General features: G+C 40.5%; 1 protein-coding gene across 1 annotated transcript in view; it reads right to left on the bottom strand.

Moving 5' to 3' along the window:
* Window positions 1-1,585: 1,585 nt before the first annotated feature.
* The window catches only part of SLC1A7 (solute carrier family 1 member 7), a 43,309-nt gene continuing 27,286 nt past the window's right edge, over window positions 1,586-17,608 (bottom strand). The window contains exons 8-11 of the mRNA XM_052666646.1: window positions 12,002-12,196; window positions 8,798-8,932; window positions 4,795-4,894; window positions 1,586-2,912 (exon numbers count right to left, since the gene is read on the bottom strand). Of these exons, the coding sequence (XP_052522606.1) occupies window positions 2,676-2,912; window positions 4,795-4,894; window positions 8,798-8,932; window positions 12,002-12,196 (667 nt within the window). The 3' untranslated portion in view covers window positions 1,586-2,675. The remainder of the gene's footprint in view (window positions 2,913-4,794; window positions 4,895-8,797; window positions 8,933-12,001; window positions 12,197-17,608) is intronic.

The raw sequence follows: 17,608 nt of genomic DNA, 5'->3' as shown, positions 1-17,608 counted from the left end.
GTTCCTAAGCTAAAGGGTGGCACGCTGGGTTAGCTGGCTCAGGCAAGCAGGCAAAGGGATTTGCACTTTGCAGTCAGCCAAAAGTTATATGTGGATGGGGAGGAAGGTGGTGGTAAGGCTGGCAGCACTTTCTGCTTGGAAAACCAAAGTGCTTTGGCATGGGGTGTGGGCAGACCCATCCAAAATCTTCTAGTTTGGAACTAGGTAGTGGATCTACATGGCTTTGCTTCATCATTTCTCTGTATTCCAAGTGACTGTAAAGTGGCTGTGCTGGCACAGCCAGTGTGCAGAGATCCTGCCCTCTCCATATGAGCTTACACTGCTTCATCCCTGTCTGTTTGTTCCTGTCCCTGTGTCACCCCTCCACTTGTGTTGACACAACTGTTTGTTAGGACTGCACTAAAAACATATGTGGACTGGTTTGAATTAAAACTGCTCTTCATCTGCTTATTCATCTGGCCTTCTAACTGGTTGGGTCTGTACAGCTGGGGAGGAGGGGAGGCCTGGGGAAGCAGGTGGGCTGAGGTCAAAGCAAGATGCTGCCTGCTGGCTGGTGCTGCTGCCCACTCAGAGAGCTTCAGCCCCCTGAAATCACACATTTTAATGGCACTGCAGAGCAGGTGCATTACAGGACTTGTTCAGAGCAAATTGTTCTGAATAATGTGAGAGTTTTTTTATTCCATGTGTTCTGTGTTCATTGTTCTACACTCTAGGATCAATCAGGAAAATAGTTCTGTTAAAGTTGGACATCTCTTGATTACAGATTAATTGCCTTGAATACCTGACAACTGTCTGAAAAGCTCTGAACAATCAAAAAGGGATTATTTAACAAGCAACCAGAAGGAGTGACTGCACTGGGATGTGTGGGATGGGTGTTTGTGCAGCATACAAATTGGGCAGAGGGCATATCAGCAGTGCTGATCAGCAGTAAGAGGCTTCTTGCAAGTGCCCATACAACAAAAGCAACTGTATTAATTGTATTGCTGCATTGAAAATCTACAAATTTCCCCCTGTGTGGTGGGAAACTGCTGAATTGTGGCATACACTGTTTTGAAATGGACAAAAAAGAAGCAAGTCTCAAGGTCAGACCTTGTGGAAGCAACGGGGACTTGGACCTCTGGAATTATGGGCAAATAAAATGTATTTGTTGGTTCTGGCTTCCCCATTTGTAATTTAAGCTACCTCTACTCTGCAGCCATCTGGGGTAACTAATTAGCGTGTAGGAAAAGAATTTTCTGAACAAGGACCCCTCAAAGAAGAGGTGTACATGCACATACCAGGAAAACCACTAATCATGTGCATGAATCATTCCTGCTTCTGCTAAGTGTAGGCATTGTCCTTTTTGACTGGGTTCTTTTTTGCTGTAGGTGGGAGAAGAGTATTAGAATAGCAAGCACGTGTTATTTGAAACTGATCTGTCCTGAGTAGCTAATATAATATGTCAAGTGTCTTGATAGGAACTGGTATGTAACCTCTGGATCAACGTCCAATTTTGAAAAGGTCTCCTCACCTCCCCTGTTCTTTCTGGCAGAGAAAGAAGGCACCAATGGTGGAAGTGCACAGACACCTGGTTTTGAAACGGCAAGTTTATTAAAAATGTGCTCTATCACAAACATTGGAAACGCACTCAGCAGACTTTATTGCAACTGATTCAGTAGATTATGCAAGGGATATAACTTTCAATGTAGTTTGACAACTGAATCACGAAAAATAGCAGTCCAGTTTCCCTGGGAGACTCCCCACAAAACCCCAATATTAGCCAGCATCGTGTCCTAGTTTGAGTTCAGTCTGCCCTTAGGGTGAAGTGTAGAGTTCAAGAGCTTGAGCTTCAGATTGTACATATTTACACAGAAGGGCCTATGGGCTGCAGGGGAGGACGCATTAGCACCAGTGCTTATGGATTTGGGCTCACACTGCCTCTGCCGCTGTGTGTGCATGGTACTGACTCTACTGAAGAGTTAGGTTAAAAAAAGGTTCATAAATCTGGCACTTGGAAGGCAAACTGTGCTCTTCAGTGACTTAGGATCGTGGTGTTACGTATCACACTTGAATGCCTGTCTCTGAAAGCTGCCCCTCAGCATTACCTTGCTGTGCTTGCTTGCAAAAATGCACACTTTGCTTCACCTTGGCTTGAAGTGTTGTTTGGTGATAAGTACAACATTTTGAGATCAGGAAATCAGTGTGATTTTCTTACTGCTGTTCTAAAACTAAACACAAAGTCTGTAGATAAAGAATCCTAGACAAAATTAGTATCTTCAGCAGTTTTGGTGAAACGTTTTTACAGAGCAAAAAAAGATATAAATACAGTGTTTGCAATTACTTAGATTCACAAAAAAGGCTTTGGTTAGAAAACCAGAAAGGGACAAATAAAAAAAAATAAAAAAAACGAAGCCAAAGGAGTGTCAAATACTATATTGGAGTCAAATGAGTGCAGAATAAAACAGCAGCCATCCGTTAGTTAGTTTTTCAGTATTGAAATCCTCCACCTAAGGAAGCCCATGTCTCTTGCAAGCTGTGTGCCTTTCCTGACGTTCACAGCTGGTCCCCTCGCTCCAGTACAAGCAGAGTGGCGAGAATTCCACATTTTTCTGTTCAAGGCAGAGTCCCTCTCCCAGCTGTGAGGTAGAGATTGGGTATCAGGTCACTGGGGTATGAGATACCACTGTGTGTAGCAGTTACACATTCGTTTCTAGTTCATTTATTTCAATAGTGCAGTGGTCTTTACTGTTGGATTTCTTAGTGTGGTTCTCCACTGGGCTTTCTTCTTGCTCCACTTGTACAGGTATGTGCTGCTCCAACTCTTTCACTGTTTCTGGTCCACGAGGTTCATTCATGGTCTTCACACAGCCGTTTCTCTGGTAAGCCACAATCGGGTGGATGTTAAGAGGTTTAGTCTCACAGATCAGTGGCACCTATGTGAAAAGCAGTAAGATTTGGAATACAGCCACTCTTTGCTGTATACAAAAGGAAGGGAATTTTTACTTTGGAAGCTTCTAGTCTGTTTTGCATTCACCAGCATTACCTGGGGCCTCCAGACCTTCAGGACCTGTTTCCTATATACACTAAAGTGTCTTTCCACCATCTGGATAAAGTTAAGGAGTCTCTAAGTATGGAAAAATGCAAATTCTACTACAGCCCTAATTTAGCTTATACCCACAGTAACACCTTTTTGCATCGATAAGCAATATAAATAGTGTAAATGAAGACTAAAATTTCAGGTTTGAGAGATATGGGATCAGTAAGCTGAGCTTTGAGGAGTGGTTGCTCATGAGTGCAATTATAGAAAACAGGAAATCATTTGACGTGGCTTTCTGCCTTTCTTCTGACCCAGTGTACCAATACCTGTCATTTCAGTTTGTCCTATTTCAAAAGCCATCACGAGAATTGCAATGAGTGATTCAGATGTTAAATATTTAAGAGTCCTTTAAATCAAACCAGAAGTTCTGATGGGGAAAACAAGACATAAATACTGGAAAAGACGTGGGCTTGCAGCTGACAAAATTTGGCCTTTGGGTATACTTTACTAAGTCCACAAATTACTCTGCCAAAACTTATGGCAGACTAACAGTATATTTTAATACAATTACGGAGTGAGATGCAAAGAAAAATCTCATCGCAGATGACTAAATAATCCCTTAGGAGGGATTTTATATTCTTGAAACATCTCTTCTTGAGTTCCAACAGAGTTCTAAATACAGCAGTGAAATGTCAGGCCTGCATTATGCACTCCTGGCTCTTTGCCTCATGACACACCTTACCATTAAGTTGTTGTGTGTTCACTTTTTTTGTAATGAGCTGCACGTGTAGCCCAAGTATTCAGGCCTAATCCTGTCATCAGCAATTACTGCAGGTGCTAAGCACCTCTGAGGATAAAACCTTTACAAAACTTGAAAGAGTTGGAATTTTAAACGCATGTTCCAGGAAGGCCTGAGAGTGGGATTTATCAGAAAGACTGTCTGGACAATAGCAGAAATAATGCTGTCAATAAAACTTTGCTATTAGTACTGCTGTTTTTAAGTTCTGTCAGTGAGTAGAATACGCCAGATGACACACACAGGTGAAACGTGCCTTGTGAATAGCAGTCACTGCAAAGAACCTTTCCTATATAACCTGTCCTGGCCCTGCAAAAGAAAGCTTGCAAAGGTCTGCCATGAGCTGGAATGGTTGGGGATTGGCACCTCCCAGCATGGTGGGCTCAGGGATTTAGAAATCTCCTTTGCTGAGAACTGCAAGGAAGATTATGAGAAGGCATTCCAGGCATAAGAAAAGACTGAGTGATGCATGCCAAGAAAGAATGGAAAAAAAACATGGGAGTGGAGGGAGGCAGGGACAGATGTGGTGGACAGGCTCAGGAAGGTAGATGTGGTGGCTGCTTTTGTTGTGAGCTTAACGTTTGTGCATATATAGCCCTATGCACATACCCAAGGGTTTGTCACCCCTTTCTGTTGCTGGTCCCACCTTCAGAAGCAGCACACCCTGTCAGGGCTTGAGATACTGAGCACAGAGCTCAGCTCCAGCATCGCGTGTGTGTGCAGGACAGCACAGCTGCTCCTTCCTGCTCTGAGCCCCAGTGCTCCAGATACAGCCTGCCAAGAGTTGAACTCGAGTGGCTTTTTGCATGAACCCATGAAGGAAAACTCCTCCACTCTATCTGTCTAAGCAGCCTATTGCCCAATTCTGCCCTCTGTCTGAAACACCTTTGCATTTTGTTTGGAAACAAATGTGGGAAGCTGAGAGCTGGCAGGCTCTTTGCCGCACGCAGCCCAGCACACACTGTCACACCCTGGCTCTTACCTCATCACCGTCCTTGATGAACTCCTTCCGGCAGATGTGGGCCATAATCCCTGCAGCCAGGGCATCTCCCAGGACATTGATCATTGTTCTAAACCGGTCTCTGGTAAATGACAAAGTTAGGGTAAGTCGTTGGCTCTTTGGGCACATGCCCATGCCTTCATCACTGCAGTATTTATAGCCAAAAGTCAGTTTGGCTGTTTTTACAAGACAGCAAGTTCAGAAGCTAAGCTATTTAGCTGCTCCACTGGGTTTTCCAATCTTTTCTGAGCTTCGTGCACTATGCCTCCACATGCTCTCTGACCAGCACCTTGAGAACTCGCTGAGAACTGCAGCCACAGTCTGATGCAGTGGTTCCACAAAAACAAGGTCACATATCCCACTAGTTTTATGGTTGTGTTGCTCTCTTTTTTTGTGTTATAAAAAAAACAAGAGATGGCGGCAGAAGGGCAGTCTGAGAAAATAGCATCTGACATGGGAGTGTGTATGAAGCTAAGGGTGGAATTGAATTCCTCCATGGGGAAAATATGTCACTCACTGACATTCACTGACAATTGCTCAGTGTTGATGGAGACCAAACCGTGGATGTGAGCACGGTGAGGCAGTGAGTGGTGTGGTTCAGCAGTGGTGACAATGGGTCACATTTACTGGTGCGGATTTTTACAGGCACAGCATGCAGCCTCATGTTCATCGGTGGTGAAAATGTAAAGCTAATGGTAATGACTGTGTTGAAAAGTAGTGTTTTGTAGCTGAGAATTTACTCTATCAAGCAGTGCTATTATATTCTTTGTACCTGTCATAGTTTTCATGGAAATCAATAGCAGGCATTACTTTTGGGAGAACCCACATATATGCTGCCAAAGGCAACTCCTCTTCAGTCAGTGCTGCCCAGGCAAGCCAAAAGGTTGGACACCTATGTGCTATTGCTTCCCTCTGCATGCAAACTGATCCAGCACTGGAAAGTCTTAGCACAGCAGATCAAGACTTCTGCTTTTTTATGTTGAGCTCCAGTGATATGGCCTCATCTGGAGGCTGCTGATGCAAATGTCTTCATTCAGTACAAGTAAAGGGCAGCCAGTCCAAACAGTACCTTGTACTAGGTATCAAGATCCCAGTCCTGCATTCTTAAGCAATCTTCTCAGCAAGAAGATAATTGTATAAATAGGAATTACAGAACACAATTAAAAGCTACTCAGAAGATTGCTAAATAACTAAACGCACAATCTATGCAGGGAGTGACCACTTACTAACTTAAATCCTGTTCATTTCTGAAAAAAGCCACAGTTGCCATGGCACCTCTGGCTCCTAGGATTCTTCATTTTCAGTTACCTTTTTTTCCAATTTCAATTTTCCATTTTTTATGTTTGACAGTATTGTGTATACATACAGTGTCACTGTTTTCCATTTATTTATGGAATCAGTTCTTCCCTGTTTTACATCTTTCACCCACCAACATCTCAAAAATATTGACTGTAAATACGCAAGAGTAAATGGTTGCCATAGACAAGTGCTTCGTTTGAAACTGCTTGGAATCTATTAGTTAAAACTGGTGAGATTTCAAATGGATGATATAGTTTTTAAGGCTGAAATATATCACAGTTTTCCAAGAAAAACATTCACATCTGAAAGCTGTGTCAAATTGGTAACTTAATTTATAAACGTGGGTTATAAAATGGAGGCTCAGAAATCTCCAGATGTTTGGCTTATTAAAGGTAGTGACAGTCCAACATCAACAATGCCCAGATTTCTGATCCTGTAACTTAATATACAAAAAATTGGAAACTGTGTGCTGATGTTTTTTTCTCCAGATATTTTAGGCATGTAATCTATGCATGCAAATGTTTGTGCAGTTGCTTGCCTAACTAGAAGAAAGAGTTCTTGCATGAAATGTTATTTGCCTGTGCTGTTATCCAAATCATACATGCAATTGCAGGTAATTTCATCAGATTTCAGCGCCTACACCTAGATGTGTTTGTTGAATTTAGGATCCAGTGCTGAAGTTGTTTGCTGACTCCATTTTTCTGCTACCTGTTGTTCTGAGTTTGGGTTTTGCCTTGAGGAGAGTTCCCACAGCCATGTTTAGTTAAGCAGGGAAAACTGTTACAGCACAAAGTGGGAGATGTTCCTGTTACATGTAGGCTTCCTCTTGGTTGACCATCAGATTTGGATTCGTGGAAGACTGTTCTGAAATGTTAATTTTGCACTGTGCAAAGAGCTGTGATGGAGAAGAAGTTGTATGAGCAGAGCTCCAAAGTTTATACTCTCTACTGGTCTCTGATTAGGATCTGCTGTGAAGACAGAATTTTTTTGAGGAAACAGAGCACCGTACTGAAACTCTTAAGAAAACTGATTGCCTGGCACATTGTTGGACCAATCCTGCTCCATGTTCCTGTCTGCACACAGATGTCTGCACCACACGTAAGTAAAATCACATCACACACCACTGAAATTTCTCTACTAAGAGGCCAACCTGCTGCTCATAGCATTTCTTTCAGTGCAAAGACTTGCAACAAGTGTTGCAGTGGTATCTGAGCTTTAGAGGATATTATAATTAAAGATGCAGAACTTTCATCTTGCATTCAATAAATAAGCTGAGAAACATTTTAATTTTCTTACTTTGTCTCCAGGCACCAGCAAAAGGAATGTAGTTCACATACATGTTATATCTACCTAAATGAATTGTAATACCTTCAATGCACTGTGATGGGTATTTCAGTCTTGTGAGATCACCTAATCAGCCTTCTTCAAGCACTCTTCATACTCTAGTGCTTCCAAAGCTAATACTGACAATATTCATCGTGTCAACCCTGTTGACACTTTGCATCTGCAGACTCTTGAAACCAAGTGCTGAAATACTGAAATATACTTTGCATATGAAAGTTCATCCACAAAAGACAGAAAATTGAGTCTGTCCCTTGTTCACTTTTTAATAGCCTCTGGAACTATAGCCTGAGTGAGTTTTTTGTTGTTTTGAGATGCTTTGTAAAACAAAAAGCAGAATTCCCATATACACTGGAAGACTTACAGGAAAAACAATGAAGTGCTGATGTTGCAAAAGCTGGGTGAAAACTAAGCAATATAAAGGGAAAAGGGTTTTGTGATACAGCTTAAAATACTTTGTGAGTTCTGTTGTACTTCTAAACTATGGAGCTTCAATGACTAGTGGTAGAAAGGCTGCTTTATAACATCTGAACAGCCATTCCCACATTCAGGTGCTCCCAGCAGATGCTATTTTTCCTTCACATGAGAATATTCCTGATATTTGTAAAATAAAGCCTGTCATAGAATATGCAAACAACACAGTTCTCATGATTCCTATTAGCAATAGTAGTATTCAATTATGATGGACAGGAAAGTAAGCAATTCCTTCTCACAGTTCTTTGTAGAAAAATTCAGTGACTTGAAGTTGAACAAAATGGGCACCGTAGCAGAATGGACTTGAGATACATTTTTACACAGAACTCTGACGTACTTCAACTTCACTGCATTAAGATTGGTAATGGAGATATATTTCACACAAATGAATTTTTTTTAGAAAAGGATTGTTTCTTTGTAAATACATTTGCTAGTGATGTAATTATTTGAAATGCCAACTGGCTAGGGACCAGTATTTTGCCAATCAATCATCTTCCTAGACTATTCAAAATACGTTTTTTTGTTTATGGACATTGACATAACAAGATGAGAGTCCAAATAAATCATCTATTATGAATTTTTAAGTTGCTTCTTCTCATGGGTAACAGGAATCCCTTCTAGTCTGAAGACATCAAGTTTCAGCTTCCGTTTCTGCTGCAAAATCCTCAGTGATTAGGGATCCAGCAAAGTAACTTCTGCACTGAAACCAGCCCTGCCAAAACACACTTCCTAGGAGCGTTGGCTCCTCATCCTGTCCAAAATATGTACTTCCCATGCCTTTTAGGTATACTCATATTAATACCTTTGGAGAACATTTGGCTTTTTAGCAGTGTTGCCACACAGGAAGCCTCAGATGCTTAATGTTACTTACAGCGCCCAGTCAACAGCAATGATCAGTGTGATGTCATCCGTTGGGAGTCCGACCGAGGTCAGGACAATGACCATTGTCACCAGGCCAGCCTGGGGGATACCAGCAGCTCCTATGCTGGCAGCTGTCGCTGTGATGCTTTAACAAAGAGAGAAAGGAGTAAGCTTTACCAGCGATGGATTGCTCTGCAAGAAGCAAAACCATGTTTCTACAGGAGCTTTCATAATCCAGTCGTTATTATGCAAGTCACATGCTGGTGTTTGGTGTACAGAAGCCAGCTCAAAGAGCAAGGACAAGACAAACCTATTTAGCACTGCCCAGTGCTAAATTCTCCCCCTTTAGCTTTGCAGCCCTTGCTTTGGTAAGGAAGTTCTGTGTTCTCCCTTAGCCTCACAAGTGAGGAGAAAAGAGGCTGCTGGGCTGTGGCCTCTCTGAGTGATGTCAGCTCTGGTGGGTCATGTCACCACGAGCCTGGCAGTGCTGCTCCCCATGGTTTCAGCCTCAGCAGCAGAGCTCTCTGCAGACTTCTCTGATTCATCACTCATGGCTCCCGTGCCAGGCAAATCCTGTGCTGGCAGCAGTGAAGGCCTTTTACGTCAGTCCATCACACAGAAGCAAGGCCAAGGGTAAAGAGTCTGGGCCAAGGGTGAAGCTTGCATAGCACGTGGCTTTGCGTACTTGGATCTAAATGTGAAGCAAGCACAAATGTGACTGTACCTCTTCAGTTTCAGGAAAGTATTTTTACTTGACCTTCACACCATTTTCTCAGCCAGCCAAGCAGAAATGAATGGGAGACCAGAGCAAGAGTGGACCTGGCTGTTCTATCATTTTCTTCATAACGCTATCTTTAGGGGGTGGATTTCATTCCTTTTTCCAGGAACAAAAGTGACTGTATATATATTCATTCCCTCCTATATGGCACTTCCAAGAACCAGGCCATCCAGCAGAGAGACAAAAAATGAATTTTGACTATTGTAAATGGATGACATAAAGTATATATGGTGATAACGCACTGCATTCATTGATCCAGAATTTCAGAACTTTTGGCAAGCACCTAAGTCTTATCAGCCTTCTTTCTTGGAAAATGAGCATAACAGTATTCACACGTATGGAAACTGAGACAGAGAGATATCCAGTATCTTGCTCACAGCCATACAGTGTATCAGTAGAGCACCATAGGTATTTGTAACTACCCTTCCCTGAAATAAATAAATGTCTGTGGGTGTGATGGGGGAAGAGAAAGATTTAAAACTGAATTTAAAAAAGTTAGCATCTTAACAGCATTTTAATAGGCATAGTATAGATAGGAAGGAAGGTACTGAAGCTCAGTAGCTGTATAAGAGATAAGTATAATGAAAATGAATAATGAAAAGTGCTCCAAACTTGCTTGCTGTTTTAGAACTGCTTTAGAACTGCTTCTGCCCCCCAGGTTAGTTCAGGAAAAAATGTCTTGTGATAGGGAGCAAAAATAAGAATGTTTATGCAACACTGTACAGGCAAGCTCATCTGCTTCTCCACTATATTTTGACCTTAATGTAGATGTTTCTTCCACTAATTGGCTCAGCAGATAGGAATATGATCTTTATTCTCTTTTTCTGCCAGGTTTGTATAACCACACTGACATAAACTGCCAACCTGGATTTTATAAACTGTGAGCAGAATAGGCTGATTATTTTTCTAATTTTTAAAAAAATTATCCTGGCATCCAGTATTTGAATTTCAACTCTCCACCTCCTAGAATATCTGGATTTAGGGAAAGTTTTGCCCATAGTTAAAACTGGGCTTCGGATACTCTTTAGGTACTGAATCCACTGTGAATTCCTATTTTCCCTTCTTTTGTAACCCAGCTTTTTTTTCTTTTCCTTTTTGGGGGGGATTTTTCTAATCTTAAGTTGCATTCTCCTTTTACTATCTTCACATTTTTTTGGTTGTTACACACTAGCACTTAATATAGGCAGTGAAAATAAAAAGATAAAAGAGGGTTCTGCTAAGTAAGAGTTAGAACTTACCTTCTTGCCATTTACCATCACCCTCCTTCCTCCTTCCTAATTTTTAAAATCACCATTCTCTGCTTCAAGGTTCAGGTAATGTCTGCCCATAGTCTGAGCCATATTTTGGGACCACATTGTAAAAACATCCCCAAATTCAAAATCACAAAAGACTAAATGTTAGTACAGGAGCATTCCAATAATTTTTAGTGAGGAGGAGAGAAAACACAAAGCAAGAGCTCACATGGGCACAATTTATTTCTTCTGCTAACTGTAAGCAGATCTTGCCAGAAGTCCATCAGCAAGCTCCAGCTGTCATTTGGGGCTAGTTTCAGGACTTCTTCCTTTTTGTCATGAAGCTTTTCAAGTCCAGCAGAGGATGGACAAGGCCCAGCAGAGTACATAAGGCAGTGATGAGGTCACTGGGTGGGTAAATAAGCCGATCTCAAACGTGTTGCACAAGGCTCTGACTATGAAGAGTGTTTTTCTAATCATCTGTTCCCTGCTGGAAACCTACAGGTTTCAGTCCCTGAGGCATTCTTTGGAAGTCATTGGAGTTATTATGGCAATAATTGTTCAGCTGGATCTCTTCTTTTGGATCCATTACTGACCTTTCAAGGACAGCAGTATGCAGCTATAGCACACTCCACCACTGACCGCATGGTTGTTCATGAAGGCTTCTGCTCTGACAAGCAGCAGAGAAGACATCTCAAAAATATCTGAGTGCTGTGATGTTTTGATGAAAACCTGCCCTGATAGCAGCATCCTTCTTCCTTCCCTGGCCTCTCTCCCAAGTCTTGACAGAGTTTCCTAACACCCATTATTCCCTGTATCTGATACAGGGCTTTTAGCTTCTTTTTTTTAACACCTTCTTCTTATGCAAAGATACCAACGAAAGTGAAAACTATTCTGAAGTTTAAAATAACATTTTCAACACCAATAATAATAATAAAATGTGCCAATTTCAGTAAATGATGGGTGTGCCTAAAGGTAAAAACTAGATAAATAATTTCCAATTTTTAAATAGTACCAGTACAATTTCCCCATCTACACTCCCTGATCTCCACGTTACTTAAAAATAACTGTCCTATGAGAAATAAGTGCTTGAAAAAATTGCAAACATGAATTTTATCCTGAACATTTCTAGACACAAAAATCATAGGAACATCACACTCAACTAGACAAGCAAATCTGGGTGTGTGGAATTTGAGGTTTATACCTTATAGTAATAATTTGCCCAAAATCCAGCTCATAGTTGTTTACTTGTGCAATGAAGATGGCAGCCACTGCTTCGTAGAGTGCAGTCCCATCCATGTTGATGGTGGCTCCCACAGGCAGCACGAACCTTGCAATCCTCCTGTCTACGTGGTTGTTCTCCAGCAAGCACTTGAATGTGATAGGCAGCGTGGCTGAACTGCAACACAGTGACAGAAATACACTAAAATTATTATTCTTTCTGGGGAACAGAATGAATTGCAGAAAACCTTCTCCAGAAAGGGTAAATTCTGCACTGAGTACTGCTTTGTATTCCTGGGTCTGCACAGGTGACTTACTTGCCCTGTAACTCATTTGCTTGAGTACTGGGGGGTGAATGCAGTTGCACATACACATGCTAGTTATCTGCTAATTCTTCAAAAAATTAAAATGTAATTCTCTTTTTCCCTCTTTCAGAAGAAAAGGGACAGAAATCCTGCAGAAGTAGCGTTGTACACTCAAATGCAAGATAGAGGAAACACCCCCACAGCTTATTATTGAAATCTTTGGAAACTAATGTGCATTGTTTTTTAAAGAAGTTTCCCTCTAGGCCTTCTGAAATAGAAAGCCAATTTTGAGCAGCAAGAGTAGCCATAAGCCAAGGAAAGTACACACTAAGAAAGGCTCTTAACTCATGGCAAGGAAATGCTACATAAATACTTTAAAGCTACTTTTTAAAAGAGAGAAATAATCTGGGGGCAAATTTTCTGCCCTCTTGTGACCTACTTGCCCTTGGCAGTGAAACAACGGTGTCTTCCCACTAATATGCCCAGTCTGAGTTGCTAAGTCACTGTGTTAAGAGTCTCACATCAGCAATTTACCTCTGCTGTCTTACAGTGGCTATTATCTGTTCTTCGTGGGAAAAAAAAACAAGACACATTTGATGGACAAATTTTTTCTCAGTCATTACATTTGACATACGAAGTCACGAGAGGTTCTGAAAGCCTTAGTATCGTAACTCCAGAGTTTCAGGAATGCATTTAGCAAAATGTTTCCATGAGTAGGAGTTGTCATTTTGTATTTGTGCAAGCTGTTGTTTGAGGAAAAGCACAGTTAGTGTTTGGAAAGGAAAAGTAGCTTCCTGCAATAGAGAAATGTAGAAGGACCAAGAAAGGTCTATGACAGGATGCTTTCAATACAATCTTTCTGTTTTCCCTAGCCTTATCATGCCTGACTGCTGAATGATTTAATCATTGTGGTCCTTTTCAACCCAGGCCATTCCATGATTCTATGATTTGCTACGGTCACTGCCATGAATATCTAGGCAAAAGAAATTCATTAGATGTGTAAATAAACAGAAAGGACAAGGAATCGAAAAAATTACCCCTGGGAACAGGGTTATGTTCAACTTTTTCATACTGGCAGTCCTAATACTTAATCAGTATTTACTTTGAAAATCAAACAGAGCAAAGCATAACACCTCAAACTACACACTAGATGTCATTTCTCTCTTGGGCATGCATCTGCTTTTTTTTTTTTACACATTCATTTCTGAGTGGCTGAATTTCTCTATGTGTAGTTTATCCTAAACTATTTATAAAATAAGCAGTAATGCAGAACAGAAAATCCTGTTGTCCTAGCACAGACAGCTATTCCATACAGTCTCACCCAAATTCAGATCTCAGAGGTAGCAGTGTCTGTCCTAACTTGCTACTGAAAGAATTCCCACATTTAAGGGTTTGGCCCTGGTTAATCACAAGTAGTAGCAAAGAAAAACAAAAAGCTTTCTACTGTCATTTTTGAGTTACAGTCATACATGATTTCAGTGGCTGAAGAAAAAAAAGAAAACATTTAATAGATATATATTAATTTGTCTATCCAGTTAAGTGAAGTGAAGTTTGTGTTCTTGAAAGCATTTTATCCAGTAGTAAGCAGAGGGGCAGAGCTATGAAGGCCTGACATGTAACATTTATTTGGAGGAAAAAATACTCTAAAGCACTGATCTTAATCTGCTAAGTCTTTTGAAACTTTCCTAAAGCTTTCAGCTCAAAGAGCAATCTTCTCCCCCTGCTAACTCTAACAATTAAAAATACATTTTTAGAGTCTTATCTCAATTTTGTTTTGGATAAAATGCTGCAGCTGCAGGGACTGAACATAAGCTAATGCTGGATCAGGCCGAGCTCTTAGTGGTGTGAGGCACAAAGACAGCTAGTCACTGTGCAAGAACAGCTGTTCAGCCTGCTCTGTTTATCTTATCATTCAAATGCATTTTGATATTTGCTCCAAAAAATCAACGAACTGATCTCATCTCCCCCTTTTGCTAAATCTGCCTTTAATTTACACTGTGCAATAGCCAAGATCTGAGTGTTTCATAAGCAGCAAAACCCTTGAACGAGGCATGTTTTATTGCTTGTCTTCAGAGAAGATGAAAATTGCTTCTTTTGATGGGATGTACCACTGAGAAGACGCTGATTTAATTCATTAATGGTATGGAAAGATGACCTAGAAAAATAAAACTCCCTCATACCGTTGGAATGAGGAAAGCTAAAAAACAGGAGGAATTCTTGTCAGTGGGCCAAATACTGCTTTTTTAATGCAGAGGTGACAAGATAGGGTAAATGTGAGGGGAAGAAAGTAGCAAAATTCATGGCTATGCAGAAACTTTCACTGAGGGGAAAATGGGTTGAAATAATGTGCAGATCCAATGAAATCATTGCCATGAGATGACTGTTAAGTGGTTCTCAGGTTCCCTTGTGTTACATTCTTGGGTTTTGCACATGGTACTGTTTTTCTCTCTGCAGTTTGACTTTTAGCCTAGAAAGAAAGCTTTCCACAGGTGCAGACTAACTGGAATGAGTATCAGAACACTGATTTGTGGTTTTCTTTCTAACTTTAGATGTAGACATGAGCTGACAGAGAAACATCTGCAAGAAACCCATCAGTATACTTAAAACCAGCTCTTTGTTCTCCTCTTAGATGATCTGAAAATCCAATACCCACATGATGAGTGTTACATAATGCCCCCGTGGCAAGTATTATTTAACTGAATACAGATGTGTTGACTATTGGGAGAAGCAGCTCTCCTGTCCAGACCCAATTACTTGTGCATTTGTGCATGTTCTTTTGGCAAAAGCTCAGTTATGTGCAGTATCCATTCCTTTCAGTGTAATGAAGGTGAAAAGTTCAGCCATCTCTAGACAAGACAATGCTATTTGAGAAGCAAAACATTAAAACCCACGTTGGGCCTATATGGATTTACAGAACACACACTGGTAAGAAGAGAAAAACATTATATTAATCAAAAGTGTCCGAGCCTCAAACCTGGAATTTCAGAGTCATTCCTTGGGGCTCACTTTAACTTTGGTGGTAGCTTCTGCCAGTAAAGATAGTAAATCCCTTCTGGTAGCAAATCCTGTTGGTGGCTGCTGACAGCCTGAGCTTCTGGCTGCTGCCAGAGCTTTTCCCATACTTTGAAGCTCTGTCTGGTGCCTGCTGAGTACTTCACACTGGCTTTTCTGGGGACTTCCTTGGAGCCAAACTCTGCCCATGAGGAGCTGAGCTCCTAAATGGATATGGGGGGTTCTAAGTGATTGAATGCTGCCTAAATGTTAAGCTTTGATGATCACTGTGATATGGAAGTCTTTTAGAAGGGCCAGCTTATATTTGCTAGAGGGCATGCATGTTCTTTCCTTATATATGCAAACAATCAAGACAAAAAATAACTGATCTATAAATCACCAAACCAATTACGACTTTCTCCTAGTTGTAATACAGCTCTGGCACTCATGGAACAAAGGAATCAAAACCCTGCAAAGCTTTGTAGATTCAGTTGTGCATTTTGATTACTGTATCACATCTGACTTTTTGTTTTATCACTATTAGCATTGGAACATTTCCAGCTTTGAAATATACCGTAACTAACCTGGACCTGAATATATTATAAACTGCAAAGAAAGCACTCTGTGTATGTCAAGGGACTTTACACTCAAAGCAAGAGGCACAACGTGGAGATGAGGTCCGATGAAGAAACAGTGACCTGCTTTGATAGGAGACGGCTATTTAAAAGAGCACAAGCCCTAAAAGACCAGTAAGGGATTAGTTAATTGGTTATAAAATCAAATTGCAATGATGGTGCAAAATAAGGAAAATTAAGAAAAGGAATCCAGTTTTAACTAAACCATACTTGATAATGGAATGAAAAAGTGAGCTGACTAAACTAGGGAAAAAAAAAAAGACAAACTCTTCTATAGCTGATAAAGGAGGAACAAAGTTTCTTCTTTTTGTTCTCAAAAAACAAAAAAATTCAGATTAGGTTTTTAAGGAAAAAATATTTTTTCCTAGAAAAAATATCTCTATTTCCTTATTCCTTTCTAGAAAAAGAGAATTAATGAAATAGCACAAAGAAAAAGCCCGGGTTGCCAACAACAGAGCACCTTCAGAAACAGAACTCCAAGAATTCCTAGCGGAGTAGGGCAGACAGTCAAGTGTGTCAAATATGAGAGTAAGGGACCTTTTCCAACAATAATATCTTTGAATGTAAAATTAACATCTTACTTGAACATGGGGATGGATGTGACAACATCACTAACTTCAAGCTCTAATAAAACAGCCTGCCTTAATTATATAAGCCCAATTAGAGTTTAAAACACCACCCAGCACATAATTTATTCTTGACTTCGTGTTTCTCAGTATGCTTCTCTTTATAGGCCAGTTTGGAGCAAACTATTAAATATGAAAACACCCTGTAAAGTGACACATGCTGGAAAGCCAATACATTACAACTGTGCTGAAATAATCACTCCCTCCTCTCCTTTCTTTTAATGCCTACACATTCCTTCTGCTCTTCTTACTCTTGCCTTAATATAAGTATATTCACGAGAGAAACAACCATCTGCATATGTGCTTCCTCCCCCACATTACCTTATTGGACCTCATTGGAACTATAAGGAAATAACGAGCCCAATCAGGCCAGTAGGGATGAATGTTTTAGGCTTTTTTCCCAAGTCTGGCACAGGTCTGGCATTATACTTCAGTTTTCTCTTTTGCACTTCCCTTGAGTACCTTGTACTGCTACTAATAAAAGCCACTTGTACCATATATTGGTAGGTACAGCTGCTCTTATTATTTCAGAGTAGCAAGCCTCCAGCCACAGATGTGACAATGCTGTATTTTTGTTATATCAGCTATATGGAAATGTGATTTGTTTTGTCCTTAATGTCTTATGCTCCATGATAGTCAATTCCAGGCCTTTCAAGGATCCTTTATACACAAGTTGGTGCTCTTTTTCTTAACCAGTTCATGAGCTGTTTCCCATTTCACTGTTCAGCTATGGTTAAAGTCCATTGCACGCTTTCCCTGAAAGGAATGTAAAAAATACTGTTCCTCAAGAACAGGTGAATATCTTTACACTGCTGGACATTAGCTTGCAACCACAGTCTTTTCTTAATGTACCCAAACCTAAAGATCAAGAAGAGTAGAAAGTGTAAAGTGTTTCCATACAACTGAACTAAGAGGTTCTCTACCAATTCTGAAAATGTATTCTGGACAAACTGTGTCCCTCAATATATTTTAACTTTTTAGAAACACACAATTTGTTTTTATAGAAAAACACCCTTATTACCTTTCTAGTCCT

Source organism: Tympanuchus pallidicinctus, unplaced genomic scaffold (assembly GCF_026119805.1).
Source record: "Tympanuchus pallidicinctus isolate F22 unplaced genomic scaffold, pur_lepc_1.0 scaffold7, whole genome shotgun sequence".
NCBI classification, from domain to species: domain Eukaryota; kingdom Metazoa; phylum Chordata; class Aves; order Galliformes; family Phasianidae; genus Tympanuchus; species Tympanuchus pallidicinctus.
The sequence above is the reverse complement of the archived record's forward strand: the minus strand, read 5'-3'. Positions and strand labels throughout refer to the sequence as shown.